At 43.4% G+C, this 18,315-nt stretch overlaps 1 protein-coding gene across 4 annotated transcripts in view; it reads right to left on the reverse strand.

Moving 5' to 3' along the window:
• Positions 1-18,315, reverse strand: part of TNC (tenascin C) — a 95,550-nt gene that overhangs the window by 24,185 nt on the left and 53,050 nt on the right. For 2 of the 4 annotated variants that reach the window (XM_039240065.1, XM_039240074.1), the window contains 5 exons: positions 17,543-17,815; positions 16,666-16,938; positions 13,606-13,878; positions 11,092-11,364; positions 1,377-1,649 (listed from right to left, as the gene is read on the reverse strand). In XM_039240065.1, the coding sequence (XP_039095996.1) occupies positions 1,377-1,649; positions 11,092-11,364; positions 13,606-13,878; positions 16,666-16,938; positions 17,543-17,815 (1,365 nt within the window). Of the gene's footprint in view, positions 1-1,376; positions 1,650-3,211; positions 3,485-11,091; positions 11,365-13,605; positions 13,879-16,665; positions 16,939-17,542; positions 17,816-18,315 lie in introns of all 4 variants that reach the window. The other 2 variants (XM_039240084.1, XM_039240080.1) reach the window with 2 other exon arrangements.

Consider the following 18,315-nt stretch of genomic DNA (forward strand, 5'->3'; position numbering starts at 1 on the left):
AGAAAAAGATCAGCAAAACAAAATCAGTGATCAGAAGTAAACTTTGAAAGGCAATGTTTATAAACCAAGGTCAAAATCAGGCCCCGTCTCTGATCTCAAGCTGTTTTATGGGCAGCCACAGCAAGGGAGGAGACAAAGACCCGCATCCCAGGAGTCGAGTGTCCAAGTTAATAAGAAACAGGAGTTTTCCTCTGACTGAACTGCTGTCTGCATTTCAGCATTTCCTCCACGCCTACAAATACTGATTATGGTTTCTGTAGGTTGTGTCTCCTAGCTCACTAGGTCCTGAAACTTGACATAATAAAATACCCACCTCTGGACAAAGAGAGGGTTTGGCTAGTGTGCTCAATGCCTGTCGAAGAGGGCAAGTATGTACATTCGTTGGTTAGCTGTCATCCAGCCTGCTTATATTTATTTAGTAGTAATGAAAATAAGTTGGCATTTGGGTTCTACCCCAAACCTGGCCATGTGACATTAGGCAAATCACATCAGCTTTCTGGGCCACAGATTTTTCATGCACAAACAGAAGAGGGTGGGCTATACCCATCCTCTGGTCCCTTTTAGCCATCCTTGTGTTTTTGCGATTCTTTCTTCTGATCCCTCTTTGAAGCATCCTGTCTCTAGGGAGTGCTATGTCTCTCCTTCTCCCTCAATTTCAGAAAGGAATTCACCCTACCTGTTATAGGTCTTTCCCTCTAAACAGTCCATTATCAATTGACTTCCTTTTTTTCTCCTTGAAACAAATCACATGGAAAAGGGTTTGCATTTCCCCCTCTAGTGCCTTTTAGAGTTGTTATGAGTATCACATCAAATCAGTGAGCTTCATGAAGAGCAGCCTGTTGACCTTGCCAGCTCCCTCCTTTGATCCTTCCTGATCACGGTACTGATTATTCACACAGAGCATCTGCTAAATATTCATTTTTATAGGTGGAGGTACCACTTTTCCATTATGCCCTGCATGCTCTAAGGTCAAACATTTGACCAAAGAACAAGGAATTATACCTCTGCATAAAAAAAAGATGGGGTAATAGCCTTAAAGAAGGGTCTTTGGAATTGAAAAAAATGCAATCATTATGATGATGATGTATTAATGAAAACAATGAAAATCCAAATAGCTTTAATTTACTGAGCTCTTGCTATGCACCAGATCCTCCACTATGGGCTTTCTGTGAATTACTTCATTCAATCCTCAAAACCCCATTCAATAAATGGCATCACACTCTTCTTGAATTAAGGCTTAGCCAAATTGTCCATAGTCACACTGTCTATAATTGAAAGAGCTTGGCTGTATTCAAAGATCTTGTAATTTCCCAGCCCTGTGAAAGAAGATCCCCAAGTCATGACTCTTCTCATTAACTCCTGTTTATGTACAGTACCTGTTGTTGCCATAGCACTGACTGGTTGGGACCGCCTTCCACTGCTTATTCCATAGAGTTCAATTTCGTACTCAGTGGCCTCTTTGAGGCCAGTTATGTCCCTGGTTCGTTCGGGGGCAAGTAGGGTTATTTCCATTGGCTCAGACTGCTTTTTGGTATCTCTGATTTTGAGAACAAAACTGTCGAAGACCCCTTCATCAGCTGTCCAGGACAGACGGAAACCGTCTGGGGTGGCATCTGAAACCAGAAGGTTGTCAACTTCTGGCTCGGCTTCTAGACAGGAGAAAATGGTGGGAGGAGGAGAGAGAACATCATTTACCAGCCCATGCAATCTTCTTTTCCAGTGGGGGTGTCAGTATTCAGTGGCCCTGGCTCTCAGAGATAGAAGTGTCCTGAGATATCGAAAATAAAATTATTCAACACAAGCAAAGTAGATCTAGGAGAAGGGAAAGATGGAGTTCACACATTCAATACAGGCCAAGTGGATGCTTGCATATGTGAGTTTTGTCTAAAAGCAATTCTATAAATCCACATCTGGACTCTGCTTTGGCCCCTCCCATGTGTTATTAAACAAGTTCAAAGCCAATAACTTGTTTACATTTGCTCTGTCTTCCAATGGCTGAGTGCCCATCCTCTGTGAGACCTTTTTCTTTTCTTTGAAAAGACAAATAAACCAGTATTAACGATCTGTAGAGTTGCCCATGATGATACTGCTGATTATATTTCCCTTGATCCTGAGCAAAATGTCTTTTAAAATGTTATAAATGTTATGGTCTTTTTACTTTTTTCTCAGAACCGTGGTACTAAAGAATGCTCCCACTCTTGAATTTTTTGCGTGCTTTTTTAACCATTAGATAAATGTTCAGAGGGTAGAATTGAGGCTTGAAACCTCTTGTGCCCCATACTTTGGACTCAAGGTATTGTCTCTGATGGCCTTAACCAGACAAAACTCAATGTCAAGGTAAAGTTAGAGCTGAGTTTCCCAAAGTGTACTCAGAGCAAACTATTCTCGTTTGTTCTTCTTCCTTAAAAGGCACCCAGTGTCAAATACTGCCTGGGTAAGTCCCTCTTGGAGAAACACATGCACATTGAGATATTCTGTAAAGCCTTGTTGTCAAGGATCCTATTAAACTATATTTAACTCAGTGGTTCCAAACTTATTTCAACATGGAACTTCTTCGCCAAGTAGGAGCTTTGAATATTCTATGGAACTAGTAAAATGGAGAAAGACTTTGGGAAACACAGATTTTTGACTGTTAATGTTGTTAATGCTATATGTCTCTAGGAATTATTATTCATCTTGAGAAAATTATGGATTTAGTCTGTGTTGAAAAATATCTATGACATTAGGGTTTACCAGTATAATAGGTCTGCAGTTGGGTTTTCAATAACTAGCCCACCTGGTAAGTTTATCAAATCACAGTTGACATTTTTGAGATGGCAAATGCTGTTAGTAAGTCTTCGAAATATACTCATCAGTATATTTCTTTTGAGAAGGCTGAAGCATAAGTGAGGACCAGTCAGGATGTACACAAAAGAGGGTGATGTGGAATAAGCACACAAGAACTATGGACAAGACATGGTCTAAATAAGGACTTGAGATGCCAAGTGGAAAACATTTTGACCTTCTCATTTCTGGAGAGGGAGATGAGGAATGTTTGGTAGAGACATCAGACAAGGGAGAGTGTGGTGGGGGAAACACAAAAGAACAGGCCACATCTATGGATTCAGCAGAGAAACATGGACAAGGATGTTAAAACCATGGTGATGTGGTAGATGGATTACATGGAAGGGAACCAAGGAGAGGAGAAAATGGCTCACTTGAATCCAAATACCTGTAACAATCTCAGCCCTCAAGGGCTTGGTTTGGTGCCCTTGTGTGAAGCCAGAGACCATAACCTCATAACCAATTCCAGTTATGAGGCCTCTAAGCTCCAACTTCCTCTGGGTTCCTGAAAGTGTGAATTCCTGGGGGTCCAGCAGCTTCCCAGAATCCACCACCGTTACTAGGAAGCTGTCAAAGGCATTCTCCGATGCCATCCAGGAAATTGTGAACCCGTAGGGATTAATGTCGGAAATTGTTAGGTTTTCCAGAAGGGGCAGGGCCTCTGAAAGAAGGGAGGAGTGAAAATAACTCAGGTTAGCAGCACTGACCCTGCAGGGATAGCACAAGTATCCACGGATACTGAGAGATACCCAAGCAAACACTGTGTTAAATTCTGAGAAAACGAATATTTAGTAAGAGCTTACTGGATGCCAGATAATGTTATCTTGTATAAATCTCTCAACAGGCCTATGAGATAGATATTATTCCCATTATACAGGCAAAAAAGCTCGAGTTTCAAAGAGGTTGATTGGCTTGGCCAAAGTCAGAGAGCTAATATGTGATAGATCAAGGTTTTTAGCTGGTTCTCACTCCAAAGGCCATACATTTTCCCCTATATAACTGGATATCTTGTGTTGGGTTTGGACCTCTTTCTCTATTTCCCACTGTCTTCTGGTCTTGAAGGAAATCAGCTCCCCCACCCCCACAAATTGATATATTTCCTTTTAGGTATACTTCATATGTTTCCATTTCACTTCTAGTTCACATTTTGAATAAAGTTAATGAAGCCCATGAGTGACATACTTCTTCTATGCTGAAATAGGAGGAGGGGGTAAGAATTTTTTCATGTGGCAGAATTTAAAAATTAGGGTAACAGTCCAGTAAGGAATACTAGGATTCACTAATTCTTTTGCAGTTTGTTTTCCTGGATAAAGTAGGAGATAAGGACATGTCTAGATCTTTAATAAGTTCTGTTGTCATCTGTTCATTCATTCACCAAACATCCGTGTCCCAGGCACCCTTATTTCTTAGGCACCAAGGGGCCTTTTTACACACAGGGATTTCCGAAGAGAGTGAGGTTATATCAGCCAAGTTTCTAAGTGCTAAGTTCTAAGTCCCAATTGACAAGGCTTCATGTCTATTCTCCCATTTAATCTTCACAATGACACTGTGAAATAGCTACTGCTACCTACCCCTTTTCCCCCATGACGTCTAAGGAAACAGAGGTCAATGACTTATATGCAGGATTCCAAATCTACTGGGTGGCTATGCTGGGTTCCCACCCAGGCCATCTGATTTCAAGTTCAATGCTCTTTCCACACCCTAAGCCAATGTCTGATTAGTCAACCCCTTCAGGGCTGGAAAGTCCAGAGGCATAAATAGGATTGGTAGAGAAGGTCCAGGGCTTCCCTCTTTAGCAAAACAAAACACAGTAATAGCGAATGTATTTTTTATCGGAGGGGGCATGGGGCTGGGAACTCCATGACCAAGCTGCTTTAGCTACACCTAGTTTACAGTCTTCTTTTCCATTGCTTCTAAATGGAAACTTTCAAAGAGATAACTGACCTTACACTAATGCCCAGAGTCTAATCCACAGGATGCAAAGAAAAATATTTTACAAAGAAATCGTTGGTGACTGAATGAACAAGTGAATGAATATCCTCATCCCCAAAGCAGAGATTTAAATTTTGTTTATGCTTGGACTTCCTGTATTGATTTAACACACTTGGTGTTTGTTTTGAGACTTTTTTTTCCAGGTAAGGATCTCCCAAAAATCATAACTCTATTGAAGGCAAAGATGAAAACACTTATACTGCGCAAACAGACTTCTTTGTCTGCAGGACAATGGCTCAAGTTCTGTTGCTGAGTTTATTTAGGTAAGTGGCGCCTCTTTGGATAGCTAGGCTCTGTGCACCTCCACACCATCAAAGCAGTGAATTCCTGTGAAAAGTGGGGCATTCAGGCTAATTAGTCAATCAAAGGCTTGTTATTTATAGTCATTCATGTTCAGCTTTTTTTTCTTTTTTAAAATATGCTTCTTTTAAACTCAGGGTCTTTTCACTTCAAGGATTAGCTGAGACAATGCTGTAACCAGATCTAGGATTCCCAAGACCAGCCCTCCCAGACTGCCTTTCTTCTCCCCATTCTGCGGGAGGTCCTGTGGGAGGCTACAAGTGATGACCTGATAGGGTGTGTGGCTGGCCATTCCTCCCCTCCTGTGCATCAGAAGACAAGAGAATGGGAGCCCCCTTGACTCCCTCTCATGCCTCACTAAGAAATGACCATGTTTTGCATTTGAAGACTTGTCTGAATGTCTGAATTCACAGTAGGCAACAGGACAGAAAATATAACCACGTTTTGATCTCACATTAAAACATGTCCAGTGTTTTCCTGAAAATAATAAGTCATGATTTCATAACAATAGCTGCTAAGTTTATATCTATACTTGTTTACTTTTAAGAATGCTACTTCCCTCCTACTGCTAGGAAACAGCAGAAAGAATCCAGCATCTGTAAGATGCCTACTGGATGCCAGGCTGTTAAACTTTATCATATCCATTTAATTCCTGAGACAAGGCTGACAGAAATGGCCCTTCTTCAAATGTAAGGGGCCCTTCTTCAAATATAAGGCAATTGGAATTCAGAGCAGGTTATGCAGCTAAGAAGATGTGGGGGAAGTTCAGAAACACTCAGGCCTGATATCAAAACCCTCATACTTCTAGATCATCATGGCTGCTTCCAATTAAATATTTAATTGAACTTATTAACATATTTTATTGGTGGCAATTTCAATGCTGGGAGAGGTCCTGGTTTAATGTGAGAATCAGCAGGCAAAGTCAGTCTCCTGAAAATTATCACTAGTGGAAGGCAAGAAACTTCTAAATATTTTCTGAGGTCTGTCACGCTACAGATTTGGTAAACTGATGCCATATGCAGCCTTTACCATTGATTTGGATAATCTCAGGAAAGAAAATGGAAAGCCATGTCTTTTTTATGTAATTCTTCAATAATTCAAAGAGAGGTTGGAGGTCAAGTTCAAAAAATGGGTAAGCTTCAATTAAGTTTGGATTTATCTGCTACCCTAGGTCAAACCTCCAGTAATTTCTTGTGGATACTGACTTAAGACAAAGTGGTTTTTTTTTAAAGAAAAAGATAAATTATTATATTTCTGGGGCAAGTGGTTTATAAACTGCCTTACCTAGTATGATTTATGGCCAAAATTCCTGCTCTAGGCTGTTGGTAACAGCACTCACTCTTCAGCCAGAATTGCTAAAATATGGATCACCCTATAAAGCTGATCCAAGACAGGGAAATCCTTGGTAGCTTTATGCAACTGTTGAGGACATGGTCTCCATGTCCCATGAAGAGCTGAAAAATATCCCTCTTTGCAATAGGATCTGTTCTCTCCTCACTTATACATTTACATCTGGAATGAAGACTCTCCTGGGGTTGACCTTCCCTTTAGAATGCCTATCACCTTTCCTCTCCGCTGTTTTCCATCTCAAAATCCTAAATGGACAAGTGAGAACCTTTGAATGAGTACCTGTCACGAAAGCAGTGAGGGGTCTGGTGGGGTTCCCAGCCCAGGTGGTCCCTGCCACACTAATGTCATAGTCAGTGTTCTCCACCAAGCCCGTGATGTGAGCATGCTGTGTGTCTCCTGAGACCGTGAATTGCTGGGGATTATACAGCGACTCAGAATCGCTAACATTGACAACAATCTTTGCAAAAGGCCCGGCTCGAGTGGTCCAGGACACGTTGAAGCTGTCAGGAGTAACATTGCTAAGGATTAGCATGCCCAACTGTGGCTCTGGCTCTGAAGGGAGAGGAACATGGGCAAAAGAGAAAGGAGAGACATTATTAGCAGAAGCAGTTGATTTTTCCAAAATATAGACATAGGACATAAAAGTGCCAATCCCTCCAAATATTTGCAGAAAGGTAGTATATTAGGTTGTGGCTACACTTGCATTGACTGATGCTAGAGAATATACTTTCTCTGCAGGTATGGATGTGCATTCTTTAGAAGTATAGACACAACCACTTGCTGGCCTTATGAAGACAAGTGAACAAGGCATTAGAATGGTAGACGGGAGCAACAGAGAATATTTAGGATGCATTTCTAAGGTTTGCAGTGGGGCACTAGCTCTGTAATATGTTCTAAGAAAAGTAGCTTTATAGTAAAGTACGTATGGGTATTCTAGCTCACCCTAGAGATTCACAAAGCATGAGAGCGTTTTATAGCCTCTGAAATGCTGGTTCTGTGAAAAAAAAAAACTACTTAATTTTGTGCAGCCCAGAATTTCATGAACTTATTGATCAATGGATACCCTTTCAAGGGATATTCTTTGAACCTCTCAAGGAGCACAAGCTTCTTGAGCACCTCTTAGGAAATGCTACTTTGAAGTTTCCTTATTTAGTTTTCTTTTGATCTAGTTGGATTGTACAAATTAAAGGCTAATGTCCATACAAGAGAAATTCTCCATAGTATTTAGAAATCCAAAGGTTTTCTATATACCATAATAAAATCTGCATCTTATCCTAAATAGTGTAAAGGTAGAAATGGCTTTCATTAAAAATTTTTTGGTGTATGCAAAAGTTAAAAGAAACTTTAAAGTTAGATATTACTAGAAAATTCACTTACTGGATAATTTGGAAAGATAAGTTGTTCCCCTGGAGGTTAATATTCTCTTGTCCCTTAAGGACTAAGATATCAGTGATCAAGGCAACTCATTTTGTAATGTAGGGGGGCCTGTACTGCTGGTGTCCACTGAGATGTATATAATTTGGCCTCCTCAATGCACATTTATCAAGTAGTACTAACTTTAAAGTAAGTTCAACTCAAACTTTATTTTATAAAGAGGCAACAGTCCTGCAGGGGTGAGGTACCAGGGTCAGCATCAAAGGTTGGGAAGAAGCAGACTATTTCTTCCAAGGACTTGGTAGTGGTTTTGCTGTAGCTCCAGTATTAGGAGGAAAGAAGGGGCTCATCTGGATAAACTTTAACTGGACAGTTGCACAGTATAATTTGATGCCATAAAGTCTCTAAGGGCAAAAAGAATCTGGTCCCAAAGCAAAAGATAGCTGTAAGTAATGGCACAGGATTTCCAACTTAGCAATTAGTTTGAGAAGATAATGATGCTACAATTTTTAGCCATTGGCATAAATTACTTCAACCTACACTAAAGGTGGAACCTCCAAATGGGCCTCTGTTTGCTCTTTCCCTGTGTTTTGCTGCGACAGCAATCTCTCAGATTAAGGATGCGTGTCAGGATCCTTCTCATGCCACCAGACAGAGACTGGCAGTGTGAACACATTCACCATGCAGAGTAAGACCTAGCTTCTCACGGCCAGCTTGAATGCCAGCTGCCTCCCAAAGGGTGCAACCAAGCTCAGGAGTGAGGTGCAAGGAAAACCTTGAAGAGAGAGTGAGAGATAAGGTAATGACCAGTGTTCCATGCAAGCTGGGATTTCTTCCTCTCACCACTTACAACGCTTTGAAAAAATTCTCGGACATGCCACCTGCTTTCAAGAAACACAGATATTTTCAAAAATGTAATGTTCTGAATGTTCACCACATGCACCAAGATTTGGACAAGATGACAGATGAAAGAAGACTGACATTCTGTGACAGGTGTCAGTAGATGACAAAACATGCTTGGTGGGGTAAATGTCAAAAGAAAACAGACCGTTTGTAGGGAATGCAAGCAAATAAATGTGTCAAGAACAAGAAGCGACCACTGGGTCCTCTGGCTTTGCAAGTGTGTGTTAGGGTCTTTGCATGCTACTGGGACCATGTTTTAGAGTCTTGGGGGAGAGAAAGAGTATGTAGATCATTCTGACCAGGGAACCCAAACTGGCATGCATACACCTCTTTGAAGATGTCATAGGCAAACTCTGATTAGACCACAGGCAGATGGATAATGGGTGGAACTGGAAATGATTATTCAAGATCAGATGAGAAGGATGATGTAGAAATTCAACCAAAGCAAGTCAGGTTAAGTCTATACAAACAAAAAGAGTACCTCCCGATGTGAGTGCACATTTAGGAGAAAGAGGTTGGCTTTGGGATGATTTTTTTTTTTTAAGTTTTAAAGCTCTGACTTGGGTGGCCCTGTCAAATTTGAGAAAGATCTGGAGGAACCAGGAGGATGAAAAATGGGTAGCAAGTGATTTTTGGGGGCAATGCTCCCCAGACGAAGTTCAATGGAGAGTGAAGAAGCCATGATGGGAAATACCTGTGGTTGCCTGGACCATCAGAGACCGAGCACAGTGCCCGCCAATCAGCCCATGAAGGTGGGCAGTGTAATTAGAAGACGCTTTGAGGTTGGTGATGATAGAGCTGCGAGATGCTGCAGGTGTAGAAAGCACCTCCGTCTCCTGGCTGTGGTCAGAATTCCTAACTTCGATAAGAAAGCTATCAAAGGCAGCCTCTTGGGCTTTCCATGAGAGGGCCACACTGGCCCAGGTCACATTTGAGACCGTGAGGTGGCTCAGGAGAGGTTCGGCCACTAAAGCAAGCAGACAAAAATATGAAAGTGTGTCAATTTCGGGGAGCCTGGGTGGCTCAGTCGGTTAAGCTTCCGACTTCAGCTCAGGTCATGATCTCACAGTTCATGGGTTCGAGCCCCACGTAGGGCTCTGTGCTGACAGCCAGCTCAGAGCCTGGAGCCTGTTGTGGATTCTGTGTCTCCTTCTCTCTCTGACCCTCCCCTGCTCACACTGTCTCTCTCTCTCAGAAATAAAGCATTAAGAAAAATTAAAAAAAAGAAAAAAGAAAGTGTGTCAATTTAAAACACTGTTACAATAGAGTAAAAAACCAAAACATGTAAGACTAAATCCATAAAGTTTTAGACTTCACCCTTTGGTAAAGGAACTTGCCTTTGCTGAAGCCCGGTTTGAGCCATGAGAAACAAACATACAGAGCTGAATAATTTTCTCCATTAGGTTTTTGTGTACTTGAATATGGCGAAGACGACAGCTAGACCACCCTGCTGACAAGCTGTAGTCTCACGTAGAATGAGGACAGAGCCTCCCTCAGCCATGGGTGACTTAAGTGTTAGATGATTTTGATGCTACAATGTCAGCCTTTTTCTTGGATTCATTGTCCAAAATGTGCTAAGAATGCTAAGAAGGCTAGGCTTTTCCTTTCAAGTTCAAATAGAGAATTCTCTTTTGCGGCATGCCAGAGAGGGCTTCACATAGGATGTATACAACAGATGCTACATTTAAGTGAGAGGGGCTTACACTCCGATGGACCGAGTCCTTGTATAAACATGACTACTTCTATTTTTGCCATCAACCACTCACTCTTCTGGTGGCAAGACAGCCTGTTCAGGTCTTTTCTCCTACAGGCTGCATTGGTCTTGGGATGGTCTGGATGGCACCATCTCCTTGTGCACCCATCTGGTTAGTAATCTCCTTTTTTTTTCAAATCACTTTCCAAGTTGAAAAAAAAAATAACAGCACCAACGCAATTTCATTAAATCATTGGAACATTTGGGTATTTGGAGGCCAAAGATATTAGGATAATACAAAATATAATTTTAGGCTTTTTTGAGGCAGACATCTTTCCAAATCAAGGACAACTCTTGCATTTTAGGTATGGAAGGGCAGAATTCTTTTCTCCAGATTCCATATGGCCATCTGGACCAAACTACATTTTATGCTGCAAACATCCTGGTCAGTAATAGATCAGGCAAAGGGCTTAATGGAAATCCACCATTTGGGCTGCTGTTGGAAGAGAGTTACGTTAAGTATTGCTCCAGCCTAGCACTGTGGAACAGTTAATGCACTGTGGCTTCACCCTGCAAAGAAGGAGTGAAGGAGCAGCTTCACCCTGCAAAGAAGACTCTGGAGAGAGGGTGTCAGACATGGGAGAAAGCAGATGTACCTGTGGTGGCTGTGGCACTGATGGTTTTGGTCCAGAGGCTGGGAGCGAGTCCCGAGAGGTAGACAATAAAATGATTATTAGGGTGTAGCCCTGAGATGTGGGCAGTTCGTTCAGCACCAGAGATATTATATTCCATAGTCTCAAAAAACCTATTGGAATCAACAATTTCAATGGTAAAGGTCTCGAAGGCCCCATCGGTGGCTGTCCAGGAGAGATTGAAGCTCTCAGCAGTTATGTCAGAAACAGTTAGGTTTCCAATTTCAGGTTCTGTGGCTGAAAAAGGAGGGGTAGGAGAGAGGAAAAACATAAATGAATTTGGGTTGATTATTTGGCTTGCGTTTTAAGATTGAGGCTGTTAAGAGAACCGTGGCTGGGTAGAAAGACCTGCTAGTTCAGGGTTAAGGGGAAATGAAGCAGTGTTACCAGGCAGTGCCAGCGGGAGAGAAAATGGGGATTTGTTAAGAGAAGAAAAGAGGAAGGTCTGGCCAGTGGGATTTCCCTGCTCTGGAGCAGCCATATATGATCAGGCTGGCTAAGATCCCACGTGTGAGAAGACATCTGAATGATGTCAGCAACAACCTCAGTACCTAAGCTCAGATGCTCCCGGGAGACCCACCGCAGGGACGTTGGCCATCGGTCAAGAGATATGAGTGCTGGCAGACTCGGCTCCCTCCTGCAGGCGTCCTTTGCTTTGAGGGAGCTCCCATCTCTTTAAATAAAGGCTAAATAATTCTGATGCCATCACCTCCCCAAGGTGGTACCCTGAGGCTTCTGATTTTGTGACTTAAAGGGAACTGGCAATGTGTCAGTGTGATTCTTGGTATTTTCATCATACTTCTGACAAGGGCCAGCTGCTTTCATATTTTGTTAGAATAGCTCGTCCTCTCTTAACTGCCTCTACGTGGGCCAAGAAAGCTACTACTCATATTGCCAACCAAGAGAGCTGAGCTGAGGCAAGGCAGTCAGGCAACCCGTTTGGCCAAGAAATAACATTTTGTCTTGGAGATGGTCCTACCAGTGCTTTTCTGTGCAACTGGACTAAAATATGCAGAAAGAGGAAGCAAGATGTGAGAAGCAAGCAGTTCCTCTCTAGTAGGGAAGGGGAAGGCCTTCCCATCCCATCAGATTTGGTGAGACACAGATCGGATGGGATCACAGCCCTTCCTCCCCTCAAACCATTTCATCAGAAACAGGAATGTTGCTATCATTAAAAAGAAAAAAAAAAAAACACAAAAAAATATGAAGGGCACCCAACCACAAGGTCTGTGGGAAAGATCAGAAGTGGCAAGTGATTGCTCTTGCCTTCTGGGAAGGGATGATCTATGGAAGTCTGATAACATTGCCAGTTGCAATTTCTAGGCCTTTCAAGGTCACCGCTCATACAGTGGCTGTCTGTATTCTGTTGATTTCAGCAAGGGTTATTGAAACGATGGAGGCTAAAATGCATATCTATGCTTTGGCTGGAATCAATGAGGTCATTTAGGCACGAAGGTTTGGTTGCAATAATTATCTAAAAATGGGGCAGCGTTTGCAAAACCAAGCAAGACAGCCTCTACTGCGCTTCAAACCAATGGAGGCATACAGGAAGATATGCCGTGGAGAACAGTGCTGGGGGAGGCTGCTCACTGAGGCAGGCCCCTGGGGAAACACTGACTGCCTCCTCACCGGAGTGGAAGGTGAGTAAGGTGCAGCACACAGTCCTGGCTCAGTGCTGGGAGTGAGTCATATGCAAAAGCCAGCACTCCAGGGAGCAGCTCTTGATTAAAAGAGCAAAAAAGGCATTGGATCTTTGACATTCATTGCCTGGGACATTCCTTGCTTCAAATGCTGCTGTGTGTACTTCTCTGAATGAATGGCTTTTTCTTTGGTACTGTCTCCAGTCATAATTGTGTGATTTTTTTTTTTTTTTTGGTCTAGCTATTTGCTAATTTGGTGTTCTAACAATGACTCAGTATCTGAGAGAATTGCTTGGAGGAGGGTAATTCAGTTCTCTTATTATACTGTGTGCATTTTAAAGAAACACTTAAATTAAAACATTTCTTTTAAATGCAAGAACCGCAGTACCCATACCCTTGAGGGATTTGGGATACTAAAGCGCCTTTTCCAACTAGCAAAAAGGCTTTGTAAAGTAAATAATCTGTGCTCTACCAGAACTCACACATGGCAAGGGACGGCTTTTAGTTATAGCTCAGCACTGGAAAAGAGAATTAAAACCATCAGGCTATCTCCTGAAATGGAAGGTCATCATTCAAAAGAGAGGTAGTGGTAGGAAGTCTGGGGGAGGCTAGAGGCTGGAGGTCAGAAAAGGCAACCTCTTTATCATTCATCTTCTAGATGGCAGAGGCATCTAGACCAAGGCACAGCTTACAGGCAGGTCTCTGGGCATGCATGGCCAGCCACCAAGGAGCAGAAGGGAAGGACTTGGACATGGAGAGAAGCTGAGTATCTATAAAGTTTCTTGCAGAGAAAGCAGGGTGGCTTGGGGAGGGACATCAACAGTGGGGAGGAAGGTACCTGTGGAGGCCTCAGCAGAGAGCACTGGTGTTCTATAGCCCCCAATCACCCCATAGATGGTGACTCTATAAGGGGTGGCAGCCTTGAGGCCTGGGACGTCCACAGCCCGCAGGCTGCCCGGCACGGTGAGGTTCTGAGCTGTCTCCACCCAGTTCGCCTCCTGCACCTGAATGACAAAGTGCTCATAGGCCTGGTCAGTTGTGGTCCAGTTGAGTCTGAGGCCATTCCAGCCAACCTCGGTCACAGCTATGTCCCCCACCTGGGGGAGCTCCTCTGAAGAAGGACAGAGACGTTATTTGTCAGTTCTGCAAACCAAAAAAAGGAGGAAACCCAACATCCCACAGCCCAGCTCTAGGGAAGAGAGAAAGAGGCAAGAGAATTTTTGCATGCCAGCATGGTCATTCTTGGTCTCTGGGCATTTATTTCCAACTTGAACTGTGGCATTCCGGCCACAGCCCTTTGTCAGTAGTTGAAAATGGTCAGAAAAGGGAAGATCTACGTTGTTCATCCTTAAGATGACAATGCTGTCCAGGTCACTGCCCATCCCACCAGGGAGTCTGCATATGCATGGCCAGAAACGAAAGGACAGTTGGAAAAGAAGGACTGTGGGTCACGGTAAGGGAGGTAAGGGATGTTAAAAGCGAGGGCTTTGGAGGCATCTGGGTCTAGGTTGGAATTCCAACAATGATCTTTATTAGCCAGGTCATCTTGGGCCTACCACCCAGCTCATCTCTGAGTCTCACTCTCCTCACCATAGCGGGAGCTGACAGTACAATATCATTGGACGGTGTGATGGTTAGATACCATTTATAAACCCCTGAGTATCATACCTGACCCGTCATGAGTGCGTAGTAAGTGGCTGTCCAAGAAATACATCATTGTTTAGATGTTTCCCCTTGGAACTTCTCAGCCATACTAGAGAGAATTATCTGCCTCATTTCAAGACTTCAAGTTGGAAGGGCGCCTGGGTGGCTTAGTCGGTTAAGCGTCTGACTTTTGCTTAGGTCATGATCTCGTGGTTCATGGGTTCAAGCCCCATGTCGGGCTCTGTGCTGACTTCTAGCTCAGAGCCTGGAGCCTATTTCAGAGTCTGTGTCTCCCTCTCTCTCTGACTCTCCCCTGCTCATGCTCTCTCTCTCTCTCTCTCTCTCTCTCCCCCCTAGAAATAAATAAAAACATTAAAAAAAAAAAAGACTTCACGTTGGAGACACTGTCTTTCTTATTGCCAGGCCACCTGCTATCAGACAGGCTTTATAAAGAGTATGTTGTCGCAGACTGACGTGTCTGATGTTTTGTCTCTGGACTCTACTTGGCTTTTAGGGATCTGCGTTGATTCTTGGCTTGGTTCTTGGCTTGGTTCTTTTCCTCCCACCTTCTGCTAGTACTTTGTGCCTGAACAAAGAATTGCTGCATCATGAAGCAAAGCCATTTATGCAAAATGAGTGCCCGCTTTTAATTAAAAGTGCTTATGTTTTGCTCAGTCAATGGTGCAGAGCAGGGCCCACTACTGATCTTTCTACCATGTAGCAAGGAGATTCAATGTTTTTCTTATTGCTGATTTTAGAAAGTCTCGATTCTGAATACGGGAAAACCCACTGCTTAGTGGAACATCTCTCAGGCTTAAATGCAACCTGTCAGACTCTTTGTAAAGGCTGACATGGCCATGGATTTGAAGTTAGAAAAAGAAAATATCTGTAAGGATTCCAGCCAAAAAAGATGCACCTGAGACACTTGTTCTCGGTGCTCGTGAGTTTCAGCAAACTCAGCTTTTTTTTTTCTTTTTTAATGTTTTCTTTCTTTCTAGGAGAGAGAGAGAGAGACAGCATGAGCAGGGGAGGGGAACTCAGCTTTTTAGAGGGGCTGTATTCAAATGACCATGTAGCCTCGGTGCTCCCTGTGGGGGTACTGGCAAAGGCAGTCCTCTCTGCCCTCTTAGCTCGCCAAGAAGAGCTGTTCATTTATCTGTCACATAGTGGGGCTTCTGGTAATGTTTCATGTGCAGAAGGAATTATGTTGTTACAGATAGAGACCGTTAGCATCTATAATTAGATCACAGGTGCCTCACAAGCCCCATTGGCTCACTGGGTCTGAAGACATTCCAGGCAGCACCAGACAACACTAACCCGGCCAGGAGAGCTGGATTGCAACATTGCCCTTCTCATTTTTGGAATTGTGTATAGTTTCTCACAAGGACCAACTTTACTTGGTATATGTGAGCAAGGAGAAAAATTTATTTGAACTAGGTTATTTGGGTGGTAGTGTCAAAACACAGGATAGATAGAGAAGGGCATGGACTGAGGGCCCAGCATAAGAACCCAATTACCAAAAATTTGGCCCATTTGCCCCCTTTATAAAGCAGTGTCTAAAAATTCATGAACAGCAGAGTTTCCAATAACAGATGGAGGAGCATATTTCCAGGGGACAAATTGAGATAAATTGTTTTTCCTCCTTAAACTGAATGAAAAACATTGAAGTCAAATGTGGATGTTCTTTCTTGGAAATATGCCTGCCCTGAGTGTCTGTTAAGGAGAGAGAAAGAGAGACTGGAACAGTTTCGGCAGAAGATCATTTCAAAGGTTATTCCATAGAGATGTTGACTACAAGCTGGACAACGTTAGGGCCTCTGAGGCCTCTAATGATAAGATTTCTCTGGAAAGTTCTGACCTTATTCTTGTGCCACCATGGTCCTACTGTTTAGGCTATATTTATTAGATATAAGGCTATCTGAAATATTTAGCTATTTGCTGTTCAATATTTACTACAGGGTGAGAGCTTTGCTAAGCATTTTTAGTCATTATTTCCTCTACTGCTCAGGACAATGTTCTGAGGTAGGCTATTATCTGCTTTGAAGGTGAGAAAAGAAGGCTCAGAAATGTAAAATGCTAGACCCAAGAGCATCTAGCAAGGTGGAATTCCAACCCAGCCCTTCCTGAGTTAGAGCCTCCCTTTACGCTGCCTGTCGGAACAAAGACCACACTCCGACACGTGGGGGAATGTTCTCTCTCTTCCAAAGAAAGGTGGGCTCAATCATGTCCCTGGTATGGGGGGCGGGTCCTATACCTGTGATGGCCTCCACAACAATGGGTCGAGTGCTGCGGCCCCTGACCTTGCCACGCAGGGTGACCGTGTAAGGGGTACTGGCCCGGAGGCCTGGGACCTCCACGGAGCGCAGGCTGCCAGGAACCGTGAGACTGTGAGCTTCCTCAGCCTGGCCAGCCTCCCGGACGGCAACGACAAACTGCTCATAGGTCCCCTCGGGGGCCGTCCAGTCCAGGCTGAGGCCATCCCAGCGAACCTCGGTCACTGTGAGGTTTCCCAGATCTGGAACCTCCTCTGCATAAGGACACAGAGTTGCACAGTTACTAAAAAAGGTAATTAATTGCATGCTGGGATTCAGGTGAGATGACATTTTGGCTGAGGCTGGGATGGGTCATCTGTTTAGTGTTGATTACAGATGCACGATTTACAGCAGGTGTTGAGCACACTCTGTTGGCATTAAAGCCAGGGGTTTTCTGTTCAGCCTCCGGGAATGAAAGATAGTTCTAAGAATTGTTCATAACTTCCATTCTTAACATATAAATGGGGCTTTGGGGGAATCTTTTAGTGCGTTCTTAAAATGAGCTCAGACGAATATTTTCTTTCCACTTGCAAACTGCTTTCCAACTTCTTAGCTATTATGACTGAAAACTTGCTTTGAAAGAAAAGTCACCTCTCACTTTTGTAAGGGAAGAGGAGGTGGAATTTTCCATGGAATTGGCTAATATGTTAGACTAGGACTTGGCCAAATAAGGGATATGACATTCAGGTGGGAGCAGGGATTATTCGCCGGTGTTCCCCAGTGTGGCAGGAGCTGAGCCCAGCTTACGGCAGGAAGAGCTTTGATCCCTCCTGGGCAGAGAAAGAGGAGGAAGCAAATTAATGAACCAGTCTTGAATACCTGTCAAGACTTCAACAGAGAGAGGAGTCGTGCTGAAGTCCTGCGTGACCCCACGGATGGTGATGCTGTAATGAGTGGTTGCTTTGAGCCCGGGCAGGTCCACGGACCTCAGTCCTCCTGGGACTGTGAAGTTCTGGGCTGCCTCTACTGTGTCCGTCTCCTGCACCTGAACGAAAAACTGTTCATAGGCTCCTTCTGGAGCAGTCCAGCTGAGTTTGAGGGCGTCCCAGCCCACCTCGGACACCATGATCTCTCCCAAATGGGGAGTTTCCCCTGGAGAAGGACAAAGAACTAGTTTAATGATCAAATCACACAGCAAGATCCAGGGAATCTTGAACACAAGAACAGGATTTATATTACTTAAAAATAGATGATTGTCTTTAATAAACATGCATCATGCAGCTCCCTAAATTTGAAGACTAGAACAAAGAGCATGAAGTATAGAAAAATATCTGTCATCTTATTTTACTGAAGAACTGCCCCAATCTTCAGTGGACAAGGAGATTAATTTTGTGATTTTTCTTTCCTTTTAAATATAATGCCTTAACATCCCTTACCAGGAGGGAGCCTGTTTGTGAAAATAAAGATCTTCACCTTTGGGGCTGTGTCTATGGTTCCTGGGCAGGGCTGTGTACAGCTCCAAAGGGTGTTGTTCACATGGGGTGTGGTAGACACCATAGCACCATAGCTTGGGGCAGAACAAGTCCATTCAAAAGCAAGTTGTGTCTGGGGCGCCTGGGTGGTTCAGTCAGTTAAGTGTCCAACTCTTGATT

Source organism: Hyaena hyaena, unplaced genomic scaffold, assembly GCF_003009895.1.
Source record: "Hyaena hyaena isolate Hyena2069 unplaced genomic scaffold, ASM300989v1 scaffold_6, whole genome shotgun sequence".
Taxonomy (NCBI): Eukaryota; Metazoa; Chordata; class Mammalia; order Carnivora; family Hyaenidae; genus Hyaena; species Hyaena hyaena.